Source organism: Gopherus flavomarginatus, chromosome 5 (assembly GCF_025201925.1).
Source record: "Gopherus flavomarginatus isolate rGopFla2 chromosome 5, rGopFla2.mat.asm, whole genome shotgun sequence".
Classification (NCBI taxonomy): Eukaryota; Metazoa; Chordata; order Testudines; family Testudinidae; genus Gopherus; species Gopherus flavomarginatus.
The window spans coordinates 110,454,374-110,474,030 of NC_066621.1; the positions used below are offsets into that span (position 1 = coordinate 110,454,374).

The 19,657-nt window shown below is 37.6% G+C and overlaps 1 protein-coding gene across 6 annotated transcripts in view; it reads right to left on the reverse strand.

Moving 5' to 3' along the window:
- HEATR5A (HEAT repeat containing 5A) overlaps positions 1-19,657 on the reverse strand; it is a 122,460-nt gene that overhangs the window by 82,921 nt on the left and 19,882 nt on the right. For all 6 annotated transcript variants that reach the window (XM_050953834.1, XM_050953833.1, XM_050953832.1 and 3 more), the window contains 4 exons: positions 17,186-17,346; positions 12,007-12,262; positions 10,774-10,929; positions 4,197-4,447 (listed from right to left, as the gene is read on the reverse strand). In XM_050953834.1, coding sequence (XP_050809791.1) covers positions 4,197-4,447; positions 10,774-10,929; positions 12,007-12,262; positions 17,186-17,346 — 824 coding nt within the window. The remainder of the gene's footprint in view (positions 1-4,196; positions 4,448-10,773; positions 10,930-12,006; positions 12,263-17,185; positions 17,347-19,657) is intronic.

Below are 19,657 nucleotides of genomic sequence, written 5' to 3' on the forward strand. Positions count from 1 at the left end.
CTCTTCTATAACTGGTACAGAATTTTTTTGTTCTGTTCTCCCCCACCTCATCTAGGCCAGGACATCTTACTTTATTTCTTAAAAGAAATCTTTGTTAAAGTGTTGTTTTCCAGATAAATTGCAGTGTCTCTTTTATTCTACTTGGGTACACAGTATTTTAAATGGCATGCTTAACTATTAAGTTATTAAGCTGTTCTGGCAATACTTAGTTTGTCCTCTCTCTTCTCCCCAACCCCAAGCACTTTGAGTAATCAGCAAATGAAGTTTTTAACATCTAAGAATTTCTCCTCCCCAGTCCCAAAAACAATCCCTCCATCACCTAGATTTAGGCTCCTAAGTGCTGAAGGCACCTTTGAAAATGGGACCTAGATTGCTAAGTCACTTAGGAACTTTTGAAAATTTAACCCATTAATACTGTATGCACTACAATACAGCTGTATAGCTAGAGGTCAGTAATACTTAAGAGCTATTTAGGGGTACGTCTACACTACAGGATAAATTCGAATTAGCTTAAACCGATTTTATAAAACAGATATTATAAAGTCGATTGTGCGTGTCCACACTAGGCACATTAATTCGGTGGTATGCGTCCGTGGTCCGAGGCTAGCGTCGATTTCTGGAGCGGTGCACTGTGGGTAGCTACTGTAAAAGAATGAGGCCAATAACGTCGATTTGTGTCCACACTAACCCTAAATCGATATAGTAATATCGATTTCAGCATTATTCCTCTCGTTTTGTAGGAGTACAGAAATCGATTTAAAGAGCCCTTTAAATCGATATAAAGAGCAGTGTAGTGTGGATGGGTACAGCGTTAAATCGATTTAACGCTGTTAAAATCGGTTTAACAGCGTAGTGTGGACCAGGCCTTGGATTAATTTCAGGTGAAGAGGACCATTGCCAATGCAGATAGAACACATTATTGGACACCGGTAATAACAGGAGGGATGAGCTGGGGTGCCGATGAAAAGCGCAGTCAGGAAAGTAACGAATATTTTCCTCATGGACTGTATTTTCTAAATGGACAACCAACTTAATTCTCAATTACTGAGGGACAATCTCCACTCATTGATACATTTTGCTTTCCACAACCAAATCTCTGTACAACTGTTCATGAGTGATGTACCCGAGTATTCAGATTCTAATACCTAAACTGTATTGTTAAATCTACTCACCTACATTTGGGTTATTTATGATTATGTACTCTATGTATCATATTACTTTTAAAAAACACACTCTATTTGTGGATAATCTAAGCACTATACCCAGATGTACAGACACTCTTTTCTCAACCTATGTATTATATAAACCTTTTTAACATAAGATTTAAAATCTTTATTAAAGCCTATCAAAATGTACCCATTATACTGAGGTATAATATCAAGTAAAGCAACATCTCTGCATCTTCATAGGCATGCTCCCTCTCCCTGAGCTTTGAAACAGAGGGCTGAAGAAGGGGGAAAACGAGAAAAATGACTCTCTCAGACGTGAAAAAGAGAAAGCTGACATTGGTGCTGTACCATATTTTTCCATCTGTAGTTCACTAAGAGGACAAAGCCTTTCTTACTGATGCAAAACAGTCTCCATCACAAGATCTTTATTGCCTCCAGGTTAGATGACTGCAATATGTTCTTCTTGGGTCTTCTCATGAAGGCCACTCAGAAACTTCAGCTAATACAAAACAGTATATCCTACCTCCTTAGTGGAGTAGGTTGGTGTGAACATGTTACAGGTATGTTGATATGAGAAAAATTATAGTTTTGTGAAATCCTATCAAATGGCCTGAAAGGATGTAACTGGTGTTGGAATTAGTTAAGGGTCTTAACCATCTTATATAATTTCTACCTTGGACTAGTGTAAGTTTTGGCAGAATGGATATATGGATAAATAAAATTTACTTTGGTTAGTCACCTAAAGGCATAGGAAGCTGTTAATTTAGTCTGTGCTTAGTGAATGTCCATCCAGAAAAACTATAACACAGTGAGCAAGGCAACAGATCTGTGGATGTACTTCCAATTAGTTTTATAAAAGGAGATCATTTTCTTTGGCAAAACCTAATGAGCTTCAGTTGTATTGTGGACTAACACAGCCTTTTCTTACTCAACAATACAGTTGTTGGGAAAGGGGCCAGTAATGGTAGCCTGCCAATTTAAGATACTTGAAAGTCAGGCCAGAAGCTTTAAACTTGAGAGAAAGTTTCACTGGCTTCAAACAGAACCTACTGATTTACAATTCTGACAACATAACTGGTCTCGACAAGTTTACTCTCAAATTACAGTCTCCCTCCTCTTTCCAATTTCTCTTTGCCAAAGCTCTTTAGAATCAACCCTCATTCCCAGAAGCAACAGTGATGTGTGGTGGGCAGACCTCAATCTTAATGCAAAAATATTCATAAAATTATTATAACTTACATTAATATTAGGTTGTTAAAAACGTGTCTGCATCTTTATTGAATGAATATTTATAAATACAAATACGTTATAGACAGGATGCTTGAAAATATAACAGTATCTGTTAGTTTAGTTACTTATATTCAGGCTGGTTAAAGAAATTCGAGGAGGTGTTTGTTTCTGTCTCCCACGGGCAAGCAAACATTCAGAAGATAGCCCCTCCTTAGCCATAAAACCATGCTTATTCGCTCTAAGAGTGTTATTCAAACTCAGGAGAGCTGCATTTTAAACTTGACTTTGCTTTAACTTTTATACTATTTTCCTTTGTACTATGTTTAAAAGATATATTGGTTATTGAAATTTGTGCTTTGTACAAAATATTTAATAGTAGTCTAATTGCTGTAACAAACTGTAACTGTAAGTAGCTTAGGTCAAGAAACAGACATTAAGAGTGTCTTATCTAGACCAGGATGCCAACTAAAATAAAAAAAAAATAAACTGGTGTAAAGTCATTTGTTATTTTTCATCTTAACAGAAAAACTTCTAAGTAAACTCATACAAAGAATTCTAGAAGTATTCTTGCTTAAATGAATTTTATAATCTTTATAAACTTCATTCAGAAAAGCCTTGAGGAAAAACGTAGTTGGAAATATTTGATTTTTTTTGTTTATTTCCTAAATGTTCAAGTGGCAAACACCTGAAATGCATACTTGCAAATTTGTTTGGTAAATGAAAAGCTCTTAATATCATTGCTATTTAAATGGTAAAATGTGTATGTACTAATCTAAAATGTAATGACCTTGCTAAACTGACTGCTAATGAAAGAAGCCATTTGACTATAGAGTATTTATATTAATGGGAATTTAATTAATTTATTACTGACAGTGCTCAAGCAGCTCTCTCACCCAACTCAAGAAGATGAAGAATCATCTCCAGAAAAACTGTTAGAAAAAAATCAACAACTTCTTTCACAGCTATTTAAGCTAAAGACTTTTTATAAAGTAATTTAATTTTAAAAAAGACTGGTTTGAGAACAAAAAACTTTATATAAAAGGAATGATTGTAAATTTTGAAAATAGAATTTCATTTGCTGGTGAACTCTAATACAACTGATATATCTCAGAAAATGAATTGAATAAAAAGAGAAAAAAGTTAAACACTAACTTTTAAGTTATGATGCTTTTCCAAACAAAGGAAGTTAGAAATCTTGCATATTCATTGAACAGACTGCATATCTCAGGAGCTGAAGGTGTCACCTAAGCAAACCCCAGAGGCATGGAGCCAATGAGTGACTGCAACCAAGTTTCAGGCTTGTTTAGACTCAGAGAGGTGTGTTTTCTTATAATTTCATGGAAATAGGAAGGAGAAGAGTATAAAAAAAGAGGAGTACCCCTCACATACACACACTGCTAACCTGCTTAAACAGCAACTTACCCTGTCCATCTCTACTCTGTAATTAGCAAAAGTTAACAGACTGAATATTTACTAAGGTTACCAATGCCATGGATCTTCTTTGGAAAATCTGCAATTCAGAAATGTTACACTACCTGATCAGTGATTTAAATGACTAAATTTATGGAGTAAAGAAAATAGCATTATTAAGTGTGTTCTTAGGGATCCTTTTCTTCCTAATAAAAGAAACTACTCCATCAATATTTTGAGAAAAAAATGTCAGTGTTCCAATCATGAGATTTATGAAAGAAAAAAAAATCAGCATGGTAATATCACAACTAAATAAGAAATACATTTGAGACACTTCAGGAAGGAGCACAACAGAACTGCTTACAAGTAAATGAATAGGATCATTACCTTCCCTTTTCCATGTGGAATTCCTAATGGGCAGTGTTTTACTGCTCCCAACAAAGCAGCAACAGCAAAACTATATCCAGTCACTGCTTCAGGGGAGGTCTTAAGGGCACTAAGCCGCTCGATGCAGCGATCCAAGAGTGGAGACACATAGGATGGCAATGCTACAACAACGCAGCGTAGACACCAAGCTGCTGCTAGTCGAACTGAAATACTGGGATGAAGAATAACTGAGATTACTGCATCCAGAACCCCTGAAAGAAAAATAAATATACTTAAGACATGGACAAAGCAGTCTGGCTTATGAGCAAGCTAACTGTCTAAACAGTTATCAGAAGTGGTGTGCCGAGTCTTCATTTATTCACTCGGATTTAAGGTTTCACGTGCCAGTAATACATTTTAACGTTTTTAGAAGGTCTCTTTCTATAAGTCTATAATACATAACTAAACTATTGTTGTATGTAAAGTAAATAAGGTTTTTAAAATGTTTCAGAAACGTATTTAAATTAAATTAAAATGCAGAGTCCCCTAGAGTGGTGGCCAGAACCCGGGCAGCGAGTGCTACGGAAAATCAGCTCGCGTGCCGCCTTTGAAATGTTATTCCTCCTCAGTGTGGTTTCTGTTTAACACATCGCCTTCATGTCACACTGGTCTACAGCGACAATGATATAAAATCCTGATAGCTTCTTTATGGCATATCTAGTCCAGTGTTACATTTACAAATACACAATTACTTTTTTGGACAAAAGCACTAAATATACTATGCTTCTGTATGTGTAATTTTTCCGGGAGCACTGAGATAACACTAAATTATCAAACCAGACTGCAATATCAAACTCAACATTTCTTATCAATGTCATCCTATTTGTACCATTGTTCTAATACATTAAGCAAACATGAAATGTCTACAAAAGTACCTTGGTAAGTAATTACAGGCCTGATCCGGCAAGTAAATCCATGCAGGCAGACCAGTGTCTCTGCATGAATAACAATGCATGGATGAGGCCTATAATGGATTGATACAATATAGCTGTGTATAGATACCGATGTCCACTGCACAGATTAACTGCATGACTGGAGGTAAAGTATAACACAACAGATCTGGAGTAACGACTTTTAAATCACTAAAGCAAAATAGGACAGACCATTCACTGCACTAAAATGGAAACATAAGAGAATAACTAAAAATTTCTATTTAAATTTGGTCAAACATATTTACTGAGCACATTGCACAGTGTGTGTGACACTGAACTAAAAATACAACTCTTACTCTAAGTAGTATATACTTTCAATCTGATACACAATGTACTTTTTATCTGTACTCTGAGTAACAGTAAAGGCAGGAGTACAGTACAGGCGAAGGGGACAGGGGGCTGCAGACAGGGGACTTTGACAGAGGCAGGCCTACGATGGTTAGGAAGACCCGCAACACCTGTGCCAGCACTGCTTCTGTCTCCTCCACCTGCGCCTGTAGCCAGAGAGCGCCTGAGCATGGAGGCTTCTACCCAGATCTTGGTGTGGTTTTGCAGAGACTATCATTTGCAATTCCCACTTACTGACATCCAGGCTTGGGGGACCATCCAATGTGAAAGGTGCCTGCTGGTGAAATCTCTCAGGCAGCAGGTGGGGGAGCTACAGGAGGAGGTGGCTAGGTTGAGGAGCATCCAAAACCATGAGCAATTCCTGGACAGTGTCTATGTGGAGACAGCTGAGTACACAGGACTGCTGACACAGGACTGGTGAAGGAGATAGCTCAGGGTGGACAGTGGCAGCTGGTTACTCCTGGCAGCAGGCAGTGCACCACCCCTGCCCCAATCCCTCCTGCCGTGGTAATAGGTAACCGTTATGCTCTTCTTGATACAAGAGAGAAGGAATCACCCCCTACATTAGAGGAGGAGAAGACTCGTACACCTAAGGCTGGGAGGTCTACTGCCACCACTGCGAACAGGAAACATAAGGTAGTGGCGGTCAGAGACTCTCTTCTGAGGGGGACAGAGACACCTATCTGTCCCCCTGACATTTCATCTAGGGAGGTATGCTGCCTGCCATGGGCCAGTATCTGAGACATTATGGAGGCGTTGTCGAGGATTATCCAGCCCTCTGAATACTACTCCATGCTACTCATCCATGTGGGCACAAATGATACTACGAGGCGTGACACTGAGCAGATCAAGAGTGACTACAGTGCTCTGGGAATACGGGTGAAGGAGTCTGGAGCGTAGATGGTATTCTCTTTGATTCTTGCTGTCAAAGGTAGGGGCCCAGGCAGAAGTAGGGACCCAGGTGCATCGTGGAGGTGAATCCCTGGCTGCGAAGATGGTGTCGCCAGGAGGGCTTTGGCTTTCTTGACCACAGGATACTATTCCAGGAAAGACGGCTAAGCAGAGATGGTGTTCACCTTTCGAGGAGAGGAAAGACCCTATTTGGACACAGACTGGCTAACCTAGTGAGGAGGGCTTTAAACTAGGTTCAACGGGGACAGGTGAGCAAAGCCCACAGGTAAGTGGGGAACATGGAGACCTGGGAGATGGGCAGGAAATAGGAGGGAGCATGGGCCATAATGGCAGAGAGAAAGGAGGGTCAAGGCAAAACTGAGAGGCAAGATCAAATCAGTATCTTAGATGCCTACATACAAATGTGAGAAGTATAGGTAATTAGCAGGAAGAACTGGAAGCGCTAATAGATAAATACAACAGTGACATTGTTGGCATCACTGAAACTTAGTGGGATAATAAACATGATTGTAATGTTGGTGTGGAGGGGTACAGCTTGCTCAGGAAGGATAGACAGGGAAAGGGGAGCAGGTGTTGCCTTATATATTAAAAATGTACACACTTGGACTGAGGTGGAGATGGACATAGGAGACAGAAGTGTTGAGAGTCCCTGGGGTGATGTCATGCTAGGAGTTTACTACAGGTCACCTAACCAGGTGGAAGAGATGGATGAGGCTTTTTTTAAACAACTTAACAAAATCATCCAAAGCCCAAGATTTGGTGGTGATTGAGGACTTCAACTATCCAGATATATGTTGGGAAAATAACACAGCAGGGCACAGACCATCCAATAAGTTCTTGTACTGCACTGCAGACAACTTTTTATTTCAGAAGGTTGAAAAAGCTACTGGGGGGAAGCAGTTCTATACTTGATTTTAACAAATAGGGAGGAACTTGTTGAGAATTTGAAAGTAGAAGGCAGCTTGGGTGAAAGTGATCATGAAATCAGAGTTCACAATTCTAAGGAAGGGTAGAAGGGAGCACAGCAAAATAGAGACCATGGATTTCAGGAAGGTGGATTTGGTAAGCTCAGAGAGCTGATAGGTAAGGTCCCATGGGAATCAAAACTGAGGGGAAAACCAACTGAGGAGAGTTGGCAGTTTTTCAAAGGGACGCTACTAAGGGCCTAAAAACAAGCTATTCCGCTGGGTAGGAAAGATAGAAAATGTGGCAAAAGACCACCTCGGCTAAACCACGAGATCTTGCATGATCTAAAAAATAAAAAGGAGTCATATAAAAAATGGAAACTAGGACAGATTACAAAGGATGAATATAGGCAAACAACACAGGAATGCATGGGCAAGATTAGAAAGGCAAAGGCACAAAATGAGCTCAAACTAGCTACGGGAATAAAGGGAAACAAGATGACTTTTTATCAATACATTAGAAGCAAGAGGAAGACCAAGGGCAGGCTAGGCCCACTGTTCAGTGAGGAGGGAGAAACAGTAACAGGAAACTTGGAAATGGCAGAGATGCTTAACGACTTTTTTGTTTCAGTCTTCACCGAGAAGTCTGAAGGAATCCCTAACAGTGAATGCTAATGGGAAGGGGGTAGGTTTAGAAGATAAAATAAAAAAAGAACAAGTTAAAAATCACTTAGAAAAGTTAGATGCCTGCAAGTCACCAGGGCCTGATGAAATGCATCCTAGAATACTCAAGGAGCTAACAGAGGAAGTATCTGAGCCTCTAACTATTATCTTTGAAAAATCATAGGAGACAGGAGAGATTCCATAAGACTGGAAAAAGGCAAATAGAGTGCCCATCTATAAAAAAGGAAATAAAAACAACCCAGGAAACTACAGATCAGTTAATTCAACTTCTGTGCCAAGGAAGATAATGGAGCAAGTAATTAAGGAAATCATCTGCAAACACTTCAAAAGTGGTAAGATGATAGGGAATAACCAGCATGGATTTGTAAAGAACAAATCATGTCAAACAAATCCGATAGTTTTCTTTGATAAGATAACGAGTCTTATGGATAAGGGAGAAGCGGTGGATGTGGTATACCTAGACTTTAGTAAGGCATTTGATCCGGTCTCGCATGATATTCTTATCAATAAACTAGGCAAATACAACTTAGATGGGACTACTATAAGGTGGGTGTATAACTGGCTGGATAAATGTACTCAGAGAGTAGGTATTAATGGTTCCCAATGCTGTTGGAAAGGTATAACAAGTGGGGCTCCGCAGGGGTCTGTTTTGGGACCGGCTCTGTTCAATATCTTCATCAACGACTTAGATACTGGCATAGAAAGTACATTTATTAAGTTTGCAAATGATACCAAACTGGGAGGGATTGCAACTACTTAGGAGGATAGCGTCATAACTCAAAATGATCTGGAGAAATTAGAGAAATGGTCTGAGGTAAACAGGATGAAGTTTAACAAAGACAAATGCAAAGTGCTCCACTTAGGAAGGAACAGATCAGTTTCACACATACAGAATGGGAAGAGACTGTCTAGGAAGGAGTACGGCAGAAAGGGATCTAGGGGTTATAGTGGACCACAAGCTAAATGAGTCAACAGTGTGATGCTGTTGCAAAAAAAACAAACATGATTCTGGGATGCATTTTGTGTGTTTTGAGTAAGACACGAGAAGTCATTCTTCCGCTCTACTCTGCGCTGGTTAGGCCTCAACTGGAACATTGTGTCCAGTTCTGGGCACTGCATTTCAAGAAAGATGTGGAGAAATTGGAGAGAGTCCAGAAAAGAGCAACAAGAATGATTAAAGGTCTTGAGAACATGACCTATGAAGGAAGGCTGAAAGAATTGGCTTTGTTTAGTTTAGAAAAGAGAAGACAGAGGGGACATGATAGCAATTTTCAGGTATCTAAAAGGGTGTCAATAAGGAGGAGGGAGAAATCTTGTTCCCCTTAGCCTCTAATGATAGAACAAGCAGCAATGGGTTTAAACTGCAGCAAGGGAGATTTAGGTTGGACATTAGGGAAAAGGTTCCTAACTGTCAGGGTAGTTAAACACTGGAATAAATTGCCTAGGGAGGTTGTGGAATCTCCATCTCTGGAGATATTTAAGAGTAGGTTAGATAAATGTCTATCAGGAATGGTCTAGACAGTATTTGGTCCTGCCATGAGGGCAGGGGACTGGACTCGATGACCTCTTGAGGTCCCTTCCAGTCCTAGAATCTATGAGGTGGTGCACAGATGTTTGGGTGATAGTCTTTGAAAGGCTTTATACAAGCAGCAAATTTTAGGATAAAAATAAATAGATAACCAACTTTTAAAACTTTTTTTCTTATCTGATGCATGAAGAGAGGGAGTTTAAGCAGAGGAGGAAAATGGGAAAATGTCAGAAAAGGGACTGGTCATGAGGGAGGGTCACAAACAGCACAGGATGAAATGAGAGCAAAGCTGAGATGGAGTTATGCAGAGGCTTGAAGGCGTGGATGAGCTTGAACTTCACAGAGAAAAAGCAAGTCTCTTCAGCAATGATCTGGAGAACGTAATTGCAATCAGAGCAGCCACACAGCTAGCTGATATTAGTAGCAGTGTTCTGAACAGACTGAATGGGTCAAGATGATAAGCTGGCATGGCAGAAAGGAGGTTGCAGTTGTCAATGGGAGAGAGAACCAAAGGCTTCAGAAGGAGAAATTGATAGATTTTAGAGATCAAGTGTATGAAGCACTAATAATTTTCAAGAGCCTGAATGCAACAGAAGTTACACATTTAAAAAAGGAGTGCATTTCTGATATAGAATCACAGAATCATAGAAATGTAGGGCTAGAAAGGAGGTCCTCAACTCCAGCCCCCTGAGCTGATGCAGGATCAAATAAACCTAGACCATCATTGACAGGGAATTGTCCAACCTGTTCTTAAAACCTCCAGCAATGGGGAGGCAATAACCTCTCTTGGAAGCATGTTCCAGAGCTTAACTACTCTTAGTTACGAAGTCCTAATATCTAACCTAAATCTCCCTTGCTGCAGATTAATACCATTACTTTTTGTCCTATCTTTAGCGGACATGGAGAACAATTCAACACTGTTCTCTCTAACAGCCTTAATGTATTTGAAGACATATCAGGTCCCCTCTCAGGTCTTCTCTTCTCAAGACTAAACATGTCCACTTTTTTCAACCTTTCCCATAGGTCAGGTTTCCCAAATCATCTATCATTTCTGTTGCTCTCTACTGGACTCTCTCCAATTTGTTCATATATTTCCTATGTGTTATATCTTCTCTGTGTTCGTATATTTCCATATGTCAGTCCGAATATTCCACAAAAATAAGAACACACTGATGCGATTAAATTTGCAAAAAAATCTCAAGGAACATATTTTGCAGACAATCTATTACCTGTACTGGAATCTTGTAGCAATGGTGCAGCAGTAGTGCCTAAACCATGTATGAGACTTCCAAGTTCATGTAATGCACACACAAGAACATGTTGGCTTGCTGTTACGTCTGTTGTACCAATCCGAGTTTCCAAGTTACCGTCACTCATTACAACATCTGGTAACACATTAAAAACTGTGAAATCATTGCACATTAAAATAAAATAATAGTAAAATACAAAGACAAAATAAAGAAATGCAATGATATGGTAGCTATATTAGAAATATTCTTCTATCATTAATTGTCTCACATAAGATTTAGGATTTCCAATGGAACTTAGCTGAGACTTTCCATACCTCAATCAAGTTGCCACAGAAAAGGACATTATTTAGTTCAAGGGTAAGCAGTGGGTGGGAAGAGTAGAAAACAATCATAAAAAAACACCACCTTGTCAATTTAGCAGGTGGGAATGGTAGCAACCAAGAACCATTCTATTTTCAACTAAATCCACAGGATTGGAACGGGCCATATTTTGACATGGGATGGGTGCCTGGTTTGATTACCTTCACTATATGGCACTTTTAAAAAAGTAAGAGATGTGCAAGACAGTTAAGTCTATAAGGCAGAAAAGCTAAGAGCACATATGCAGCAAAATTTAGAGTTAGTCAACTAAATTTTATTTTAGGACACTACAGATTTAACCAGCAATAAGATATAGGACTATACACGAATTGAGAATTGGCACAGCAAAGGCATGCTCTAGTCCCCTCATCACACCCCCAATGCGGTCGAACTAGTTGGCACAGGAACCAGGCACAGATGTTACACCATTTAAAATCTCCCTTATGCCCAAGGAATTTGCAGATGGCTAGCTGGGCCAGGTTCTGCCATTTTGCACCACCTGTGTAATATGAAATAGCTAGAGCAGGGAAAGAGAATCTGGCCCCATTTGTATCAATTACAGTTTAAATTTATTTGATCTATTCTGTTATCTGTGTTTTACTGTTAAAAGTCATTCTGCTATGTGACAAGTTTAAGAAGTTTTTTGTTTTATTTTTAATCAATAAATCTACCTGAAAAAAAACACAAACCCCCCCCAACAAACAAACGTTTCTCTACATTATTATGGTAATATACCAGAAGTAGAAGTTCTATTTCTGCAGAATCTTTAGGATTAGGGTAGGCGAACAATCATTTTAGCACTGGTTTAAAAAGCAAACCTCCCTCACAAACAGAATCTTGTTAGTCCCATACCCACAACTTTCTTCAGCCTCCAGATGGCTTGACAAATCTCTTTGGCAGCTGCAATTTGAGCTTTTTCTCCAAGAAGACCTCCTACTGTAGCTCGAAGGATAAATGAAATACAACGGCGACAGCAGATAGCATCCATCTGAGTCTGAATAGCTTTAGGGTGAGACTGAGACACTAGATCTAAAATATGGGAAAGTAAGGCAGAGAAATTCCTTTCAAGCCACTGTCCTCCTAATGTGGAGACAAATACCACATATGCCTGAAAAAGATTTGAAGAAAGTAATATTTAGAATAAAGTCATCTGGAAAATTGCCATTTACATTTACAGATCCATGTAAATGTTTAATATCACCCTGCACTATATCAAACACAGGGATACTGCATTCTCCACAGAAACTACATTTAATTTCCTTTATAGGACCATTTTGTGTACTTTCTCAGTTTTAATTTAGTTGGAAATTCTTTTGCCTTTCTGATGTAGGTTATTTTATCTGTCAATTTAGGCAATAGAGTTTAAAAATTACTTTCAATTAACACTGTACCAGCAGCACTGAGTCTGGTCTAACAGCAAGTTAATTCAAGATGCTTGTCTATTTTATTTCATTTCAGTGCATGAGAAGTACCAGTTTACCCTGAACAGGCACTTGTTATGTAAAACATTGTGTTTGATCTCCCTGAACAACAGCTTCCAGCTATTTAACATTCTGCACATGGAGCCCAAATTTAATATATGAATGCATTTTAAGAATCACAGTATTACAAAACTATAACCCATATTCCTACGAGAATTTTGTTTCTGCTGGCCTAGATTTAGGGAATATTTGCAATCACCAGGGAAAGCTCTTTATTTTAATGAATTTTAGTTTTTTGTCTTGCAACAGAGGACCCATACAAAGGCCATAGATGTCGCAAACAACCAAAAGAAAGAATGCAGAGCCACTTTTCAAATCTAATCACCACAAGATCATTTATCTTGCTGCATAATATAGTTCTTTACAAATGCTTAAGTGTATGTTTTATATGCACATATCTGACACCATGAAAAGTGAGCAATAAAAATGTGAGTATATGAATGAAATTCAACAACAAGAGTTTGCAATTAATAGCATTCACTATAAAATAGCAATAACCCATGCATATTTTGCCTCATGTCTGATTATAACAACTTCCTTTCTATGCTGTAATTTGTTAAGTACTATAGTTTGTCAGTATACAGGTTTCCCATCATTTTACCTGAGGATGCAGAGAAGAAAAACCGTAACTTAAGAGTATATTAGTTTGTACTTCTATACTGCTTTTCTTCCTCCAATCTAAAAGCACTTGGCAGATACTAATTAAGCCTCACAACACACCATTGTATTATTCCCATTTTACAGATGGGAAAACTGAGAAATAGGGCAGCTAAATGAACTTGTCCAAGGTCTCATAGTAAAACAAAGGCAGATGAAATCACTTTCATCAGAATGTTTGCAAAAACAAAACACCAACTACAGAAAAAATGGTTAACTGGAATAAATTAAGATAAAGGGAGCTTTATTGTCTATATTATTATAACAACTGGAGTATTTGAGGAAAGATGGGGCAAATGGGATGAATTGAAAACAATTTCTATATTTATTGTAACAATCTACTTTCACTTACATCTTCTATATTTCCTTTCTTTTTGAATGTAAAAAAATGTACATAGTCAACAATTTCATTGTCATAAATTGTTAGTATGTATATCAATAGTCAACAATTTCATTGTCATAAATTGTTAGTATGTATATCAATACCATCGCTGGGATCAGAACACGTCTCCCTATTCCTAATTCCACATACTAATCACTAAACCATAGCACCTAAACTTTTAATTCTATATATCAGATAATCTATCATCATGATTTAAAATTGTTTCAATATCTACTGTACAGCAGTTATAGTAAAGTGGAGTATGGGCATCTATTCTTAAAGTTTTTTTGGTAATGGGGATTGAACAGAATCATTCAGATGTGCATGTTCAAGAGAATTTCTTTGAATGTTCAGTATGAGTTATAACCCTCTAGATAACCACAAAACACAAATGTTTTCTTAAATCTATGTTGGATGTGAAGTCTCAATTATTTAAGTTCTTTTTACATTTAAAAGAGCTATTTAAAATCTTCAGCGTTACATTTTTAAACAAAGGACACAAAGATCCATATGCAAAACATGCTCACACACGTGTCTACATTCTGTTTGCACATAAAAATACAAGTCTGGGCTTGCAAAAATGTGCACACAAACTTTTTGGTATAATTTTGGGCACAAATTTAGAGGCTTATTTAATGCTACTGAAATATGGCTCTTGAAATTTGGGTGTCAGGAGAAAATAAATACTACCTGTGTTTAATAAACATCTGCACCATGCATTTATAACATCAGTTCTCAACTTCAAGCTCTTTCAGGAAGGAACTGGCTTATTTTATGTTTGTACGGCACTGAGTATTACGGGGCCCTGATCCCAATTTGATCTTAGTGATATTATAGTACAAATACTAAAGACTAGGGACTTTGTACTGAATATACTTAATGTCTAGGACTCTGGCCACACAAATCAATTTGTAGTAATTGCTGCACAGCCAATCAAAAATATATTGCTTAAGGCATTCAGAAGCACTTTGTGTAGTAAAACAAAACAGTCACATTTAAATGTAAAGACGAATTTTCCTCATAATTTTAGAAAGGCAAGACAATATTATAAATAGCTTCAATACATATGCCAGATGTCTAAAAAACATGAAAGTCAAATGAAATCATTCAAAAGCTTTTCATGGGTATTAGTAGAGATTAAGTTAGAGATGGTGATAGACTTTAAGTGAAGGATAAAAAAAAAAACAATAGTGTAGTCGGAATGCCACAACTTAAGGAAAGTTTTCACTGGACTGTGGCAAAAATAGAATATATATTTTATGACAACAAGAACAGCAGAACAGATATGGGAACTGTAGGATTAAGATAACATGGAGTGGCAGTGTGGTAGTAAGATGACTGACAATTTCCTAAATTATTGTTGACAAATATATAAATACACATTGCAGCACTGTCAGACAATAACTTTAATAGCCCTCAAAATTCATCCCAAGGTATTCCAACCTCTCCTCAAACTGTAAATTATATATGATGAACTCAACTCACTTAGCAAACATATTGTGTTGAATTTGTAAGGAGGTCTGTATTTATCAAGAACATTTACTTGGCAAGTCAGTTTACTGTGTGTATACAAAACTCTGTTTTGTGCTCTAAAAATACTAAATATTCTTAAATACAAAACAGTTTCCAGTATTTTAAGAGTTATCCCTGAAGTGCTCCAATTTTCAATAGTTTATAATCTATACTTTTATTATTACACATTGTAAAATGCAAGTATTCTACAACTTAGTAATTTATGAGCACTGTTTTATACAGAATTACTTCGGTTTTATCTTCACAAAGATATTGTACAGCTTTAACTATACTAGTCTGTGAGTAGACCAGGCCTTAGTCTTGACTCACTACTTTCACATTTTAAAAAAGTATGCTAGACTTTAAATTTAAAAGCTTTTTCAAGAAGCTTTAGTGCAACTAGCTAATCTTGTCATTATCTGAAAAAATTACTTTTAACATGGTGCACCTTATGCTCTGGCCCCTGAATCTTCTGTTTACCATCAGAAGCACCATCCCTCTTGCTGATGTCTCTGAAAATCAGCCCAGGACCATGTAACAAAAACAGTAAATAGGGATCAACTTCTCCCTGAATTCTATTTCCACCCCACTTCCCTTATTTCTCATGAGTTTACGGGTTATCAAAGACCCCGTAATTTCCAAGGATCTCCTCTTAACTGATATGGTCTAAGGATGATGTGTGAGATGTGGGCGCAGGTATTAAATCCACAACCCAACTCCACAACCTGGCCATCAAAATACAACGTATAGCTTATTAACCCCTTTATATGACCCTCAGACAGGAGATCTGACAGAGATAGTACAGCTGCCAATGTTTTGAACTGTGTCCCCCATAGTGGAGGTGACATAAGATTAAAAGGTCCTGTCTTTGAGATGATGGGAATAGAAAATGGACTCATCTATCCAAGGCCCTCCCTTCAGAAGGGTAGGAGGCTTGGAAAGAGTGTAGTCTTTCAGATTCCTCAGGATATTCTTAGTAGCAGTTAGTGGGAATAACTGATCGAATATTGACTGAAAAATGAGAACAGCAACAGGGAAAGGAACAGGTGACTAACCTTGACATTTCTGACAAACCTCTACCTATCTCTCAGGTACGCATCACTAAAGTGCTAATATCAGGTAATTATGACCACACTGTTCATAACAGGCAAATGACTGCACCAAGAAGAAAGTGCCAATAAACTCTTATTGAAGGGAATGGGAATATTGCTTGATTAAGGACCACTAAATATAGCTGTGTGAAAATAATTCTGTTTATGATGCACAAGAAAGAATAGAATCCAGTTCATGTCCTCTAAGCAGCACTAGAGCTGCAGGGCTAGAAGTAAAATCTTATTTTTGTTACCATAGCAAACAGCAATGGCCCTGTATACCTACAACGATAAGATGTAATGAGTAAGATGCTGCCTTTCTTACAATCACTTCTCAGAGCAGAACCACTTTTTCAACTTGAGTATGAGCCAAATTAATAGAGAAAGCAAGAGAACATTTTGAATTTTCTCTAATACTAGCACTATGAGAAGGCATATTTCACTATACATCAGGAGACAGATTCCAATTTAAAATTCTTAAAAACAACAAGAACAACAACAACAACAAGCCACAAGAACATAAAATAATGTATTCCTCACATTTTAAATGTAAAAATTATACTTAGAGGAAAGGACTTCAAAACACTCAGTAAGTTATATTATTTGTAGCGTTAACACAAAAAAATTTACTCCTAACAATTTTCAAAATATAGTAAATAGAAGGTTATATTTGGAATTCAACTAAAATACAGAGATCCCTTAGGAGATGAGTCATCAACATTCATGTAATTTTTGTTGTGTACTATTAATTTCAGTATAATTCAAGATAAGGATCATACCATGGTACACTAAAATCTTATTTCATACTTATTGTCACAAACAGTAAATAAGTACACAAAACAAAACTAACAGCTTTTTAAAAATAAGCACAGCAATATTAGAAAAATAAAATATAATATAATGCAAACCTGAGTAACTCCAACTCTAATATCTCTGCTGACTGAACTGATTCCTTTCAGTATATCACCACTAGCTCGGAGAAATCCAGAGCTCCCACGCAGAAAGCCTGTTCCTAGTAGTTCCGTGGCTTCATCCAGAGAAATTTTGCGAACATTCTGCCGGGTGGACGCTAAACATAAATGTATTTTAAAAAATAAATAAGCAAACAAACCCTTTGTAAAGGGAAGTTTCAACTTCTTTGCATCTTTAAAAAAAGTTGTGATGAATACCATTTAATCTTTCCCACATACATTAGTAAATCCAAACACTGAAAGCAAAATTTCATAACAGAACCAGAATCAAAGCTCTGCAAATTCAGAGTCCTTTTGATGAATATGATCTAGAAATACATGGAAGTACTGCCATCAGGGTCTGCAAACAACAAAATTACCTTACATTGAATTTGTCACTACAGATCACTACTGATGGTGAGAATTATTAAATACATTCATATTCTGTGTCTGATTTTATTAAAGATACACTTTGAGGCATACATGCAAAACACAAGTCAGTCAGGACTTCAAAGAGGGGGCTTTAGGAAGCATACGTCTGAATCACTGTTTCCTTTGCTCAGCTGACGCACCTAGCCCATTGGTGTTCACCAACATGCGGCAACATATATCAAAGCAACAAGCCTAATAATCTAAGCGTTGGCTGATCTGAGGTTGAGTGGGCTGGGTTTCTATGAAGGCTTACAGTACATGTAGGGGGGATTGGTCCTGCTTTGAGCAGGGGGTTGGACTAGATGACCTCCTGAGGTCCCTTCCAACCCCGATATACTATGATTCTCGGCGGTTCCACACTGCAAGAGCAGCCATCTAACATGTCTCCTACAACTTTCCTTCCATTAGAAGAATTCTCATATTCATTCAAAAGAAAAATTTAATGCTAAAAGTCAAACAGCAGGTCTCCTGAGAGAGAGAGAGAGATGAACTGTGCGATTTAATTTCATGACAAAACAGATGGTAAGGCCAAGAGCACAAAAATTCATTCTCTCTCTTGTATACTTGATAAGAATTTTAGGGCATTAAGTGTCTTAAGATAATATTGAACTGAAAAATGAAAACAGCAACAGGGAAGAGAATAGGTGACTAACCCTGACATTTCTGACAAAGATCTACCTATCCTTCTCAGGCACCCATCGCAGAAGTGCTAAGATTAGGTAGTTATGACCACACTGTTCATAAGGGGTAAAGAAGAAAATAAGGCAAATGTACTCATTCTACAGATAATGTCTATTACAAAAGACATTAATTTTTTTGAAACTGAAAAAATATGGCAGCTTTCTTTAACATGATATTTAGCAGTTAAATAGTCCCATAAATAAGCTTGTTGAGAAGGGAGAGTGAATATATAAAAACACACAATTCCAAAATACTGAAAGCTTCTAATTTAGTCTTAATTAAAATCAAGTTCTCTCATAAATTCCCTGGCTACTCTCCTACCCTAATTCATGACACTTAGGCCTTTTGTGAAGTCAAGAGTGTAGGTAAGAGTGTGGGCTCATGTATTTAGCACTCTATCCTGTTACATTCAGTGAGTATAGGATAAAAAAAAATATTTCATTCTTTTAACATAATACATGAACAACAATCAAAAAAACAACAACATGATGGATGCAAAGGCATACTGAATGAGTATCTATTACAACTACCTCTTGAACTGATGGGACTGATGATTAGTTTGCTTGTATACTATATCAGCTATAAATTTTATCACTTTTTCCTCATAGACCTTCCATCTGGAAAGATTCTGAGGATTTAAATGTGGATTTGTTGAAATAAACTGATAAAGCTTTAACTGTGAAGATGCTCTATGATAGGAATATTACCTAACATCATATGTGGCTCAGTGAACAGATTACAGAATCCTGCATTTGGAATCTGGGTTGAAAACACTGAAGCTACTGACACTGCCTCTTAAGTGAACCAATTCAACAATCAGCCTGCACCATACTCAGTTGAAACAGATACATGCTCTCTAAAAAATTTCAAGTTCCGTTTACATCATCTCTATTTAAAATTCCTCAAAAGGCAAGAAAACATTTTTTTGTTCAAAACATTTTAATTCAATTATTGTTACATATAATGTAATGGGCTGGGCAACAATGAAAACCATAATGACTTGCTTTAGCTTACATACTATGGACACACTCCCCAATAAGAGTGCTCCTCAGCTGTACTGCCATATCTGACCGGTAAAACTGAAGGACTAGGGGGAGAAGGAGGAGAAAGAGGGAAGACATCTGTGATCCCTAGCCGTTCCTCAGAGGGCAAGAGGTTCTCCGCATGAACAATGCTGGGAGTTCTCTGTGACTAAGACTCAGTCAACTACACAGTTGGGACTATGTTTGATTTCAGGTGGTATGGCTAGCTGAAAAGGAAAAGATACAGCAACAAGCCATTCTAGGCAATGTTTTCCCTGGCAAACCAATGAAAAAA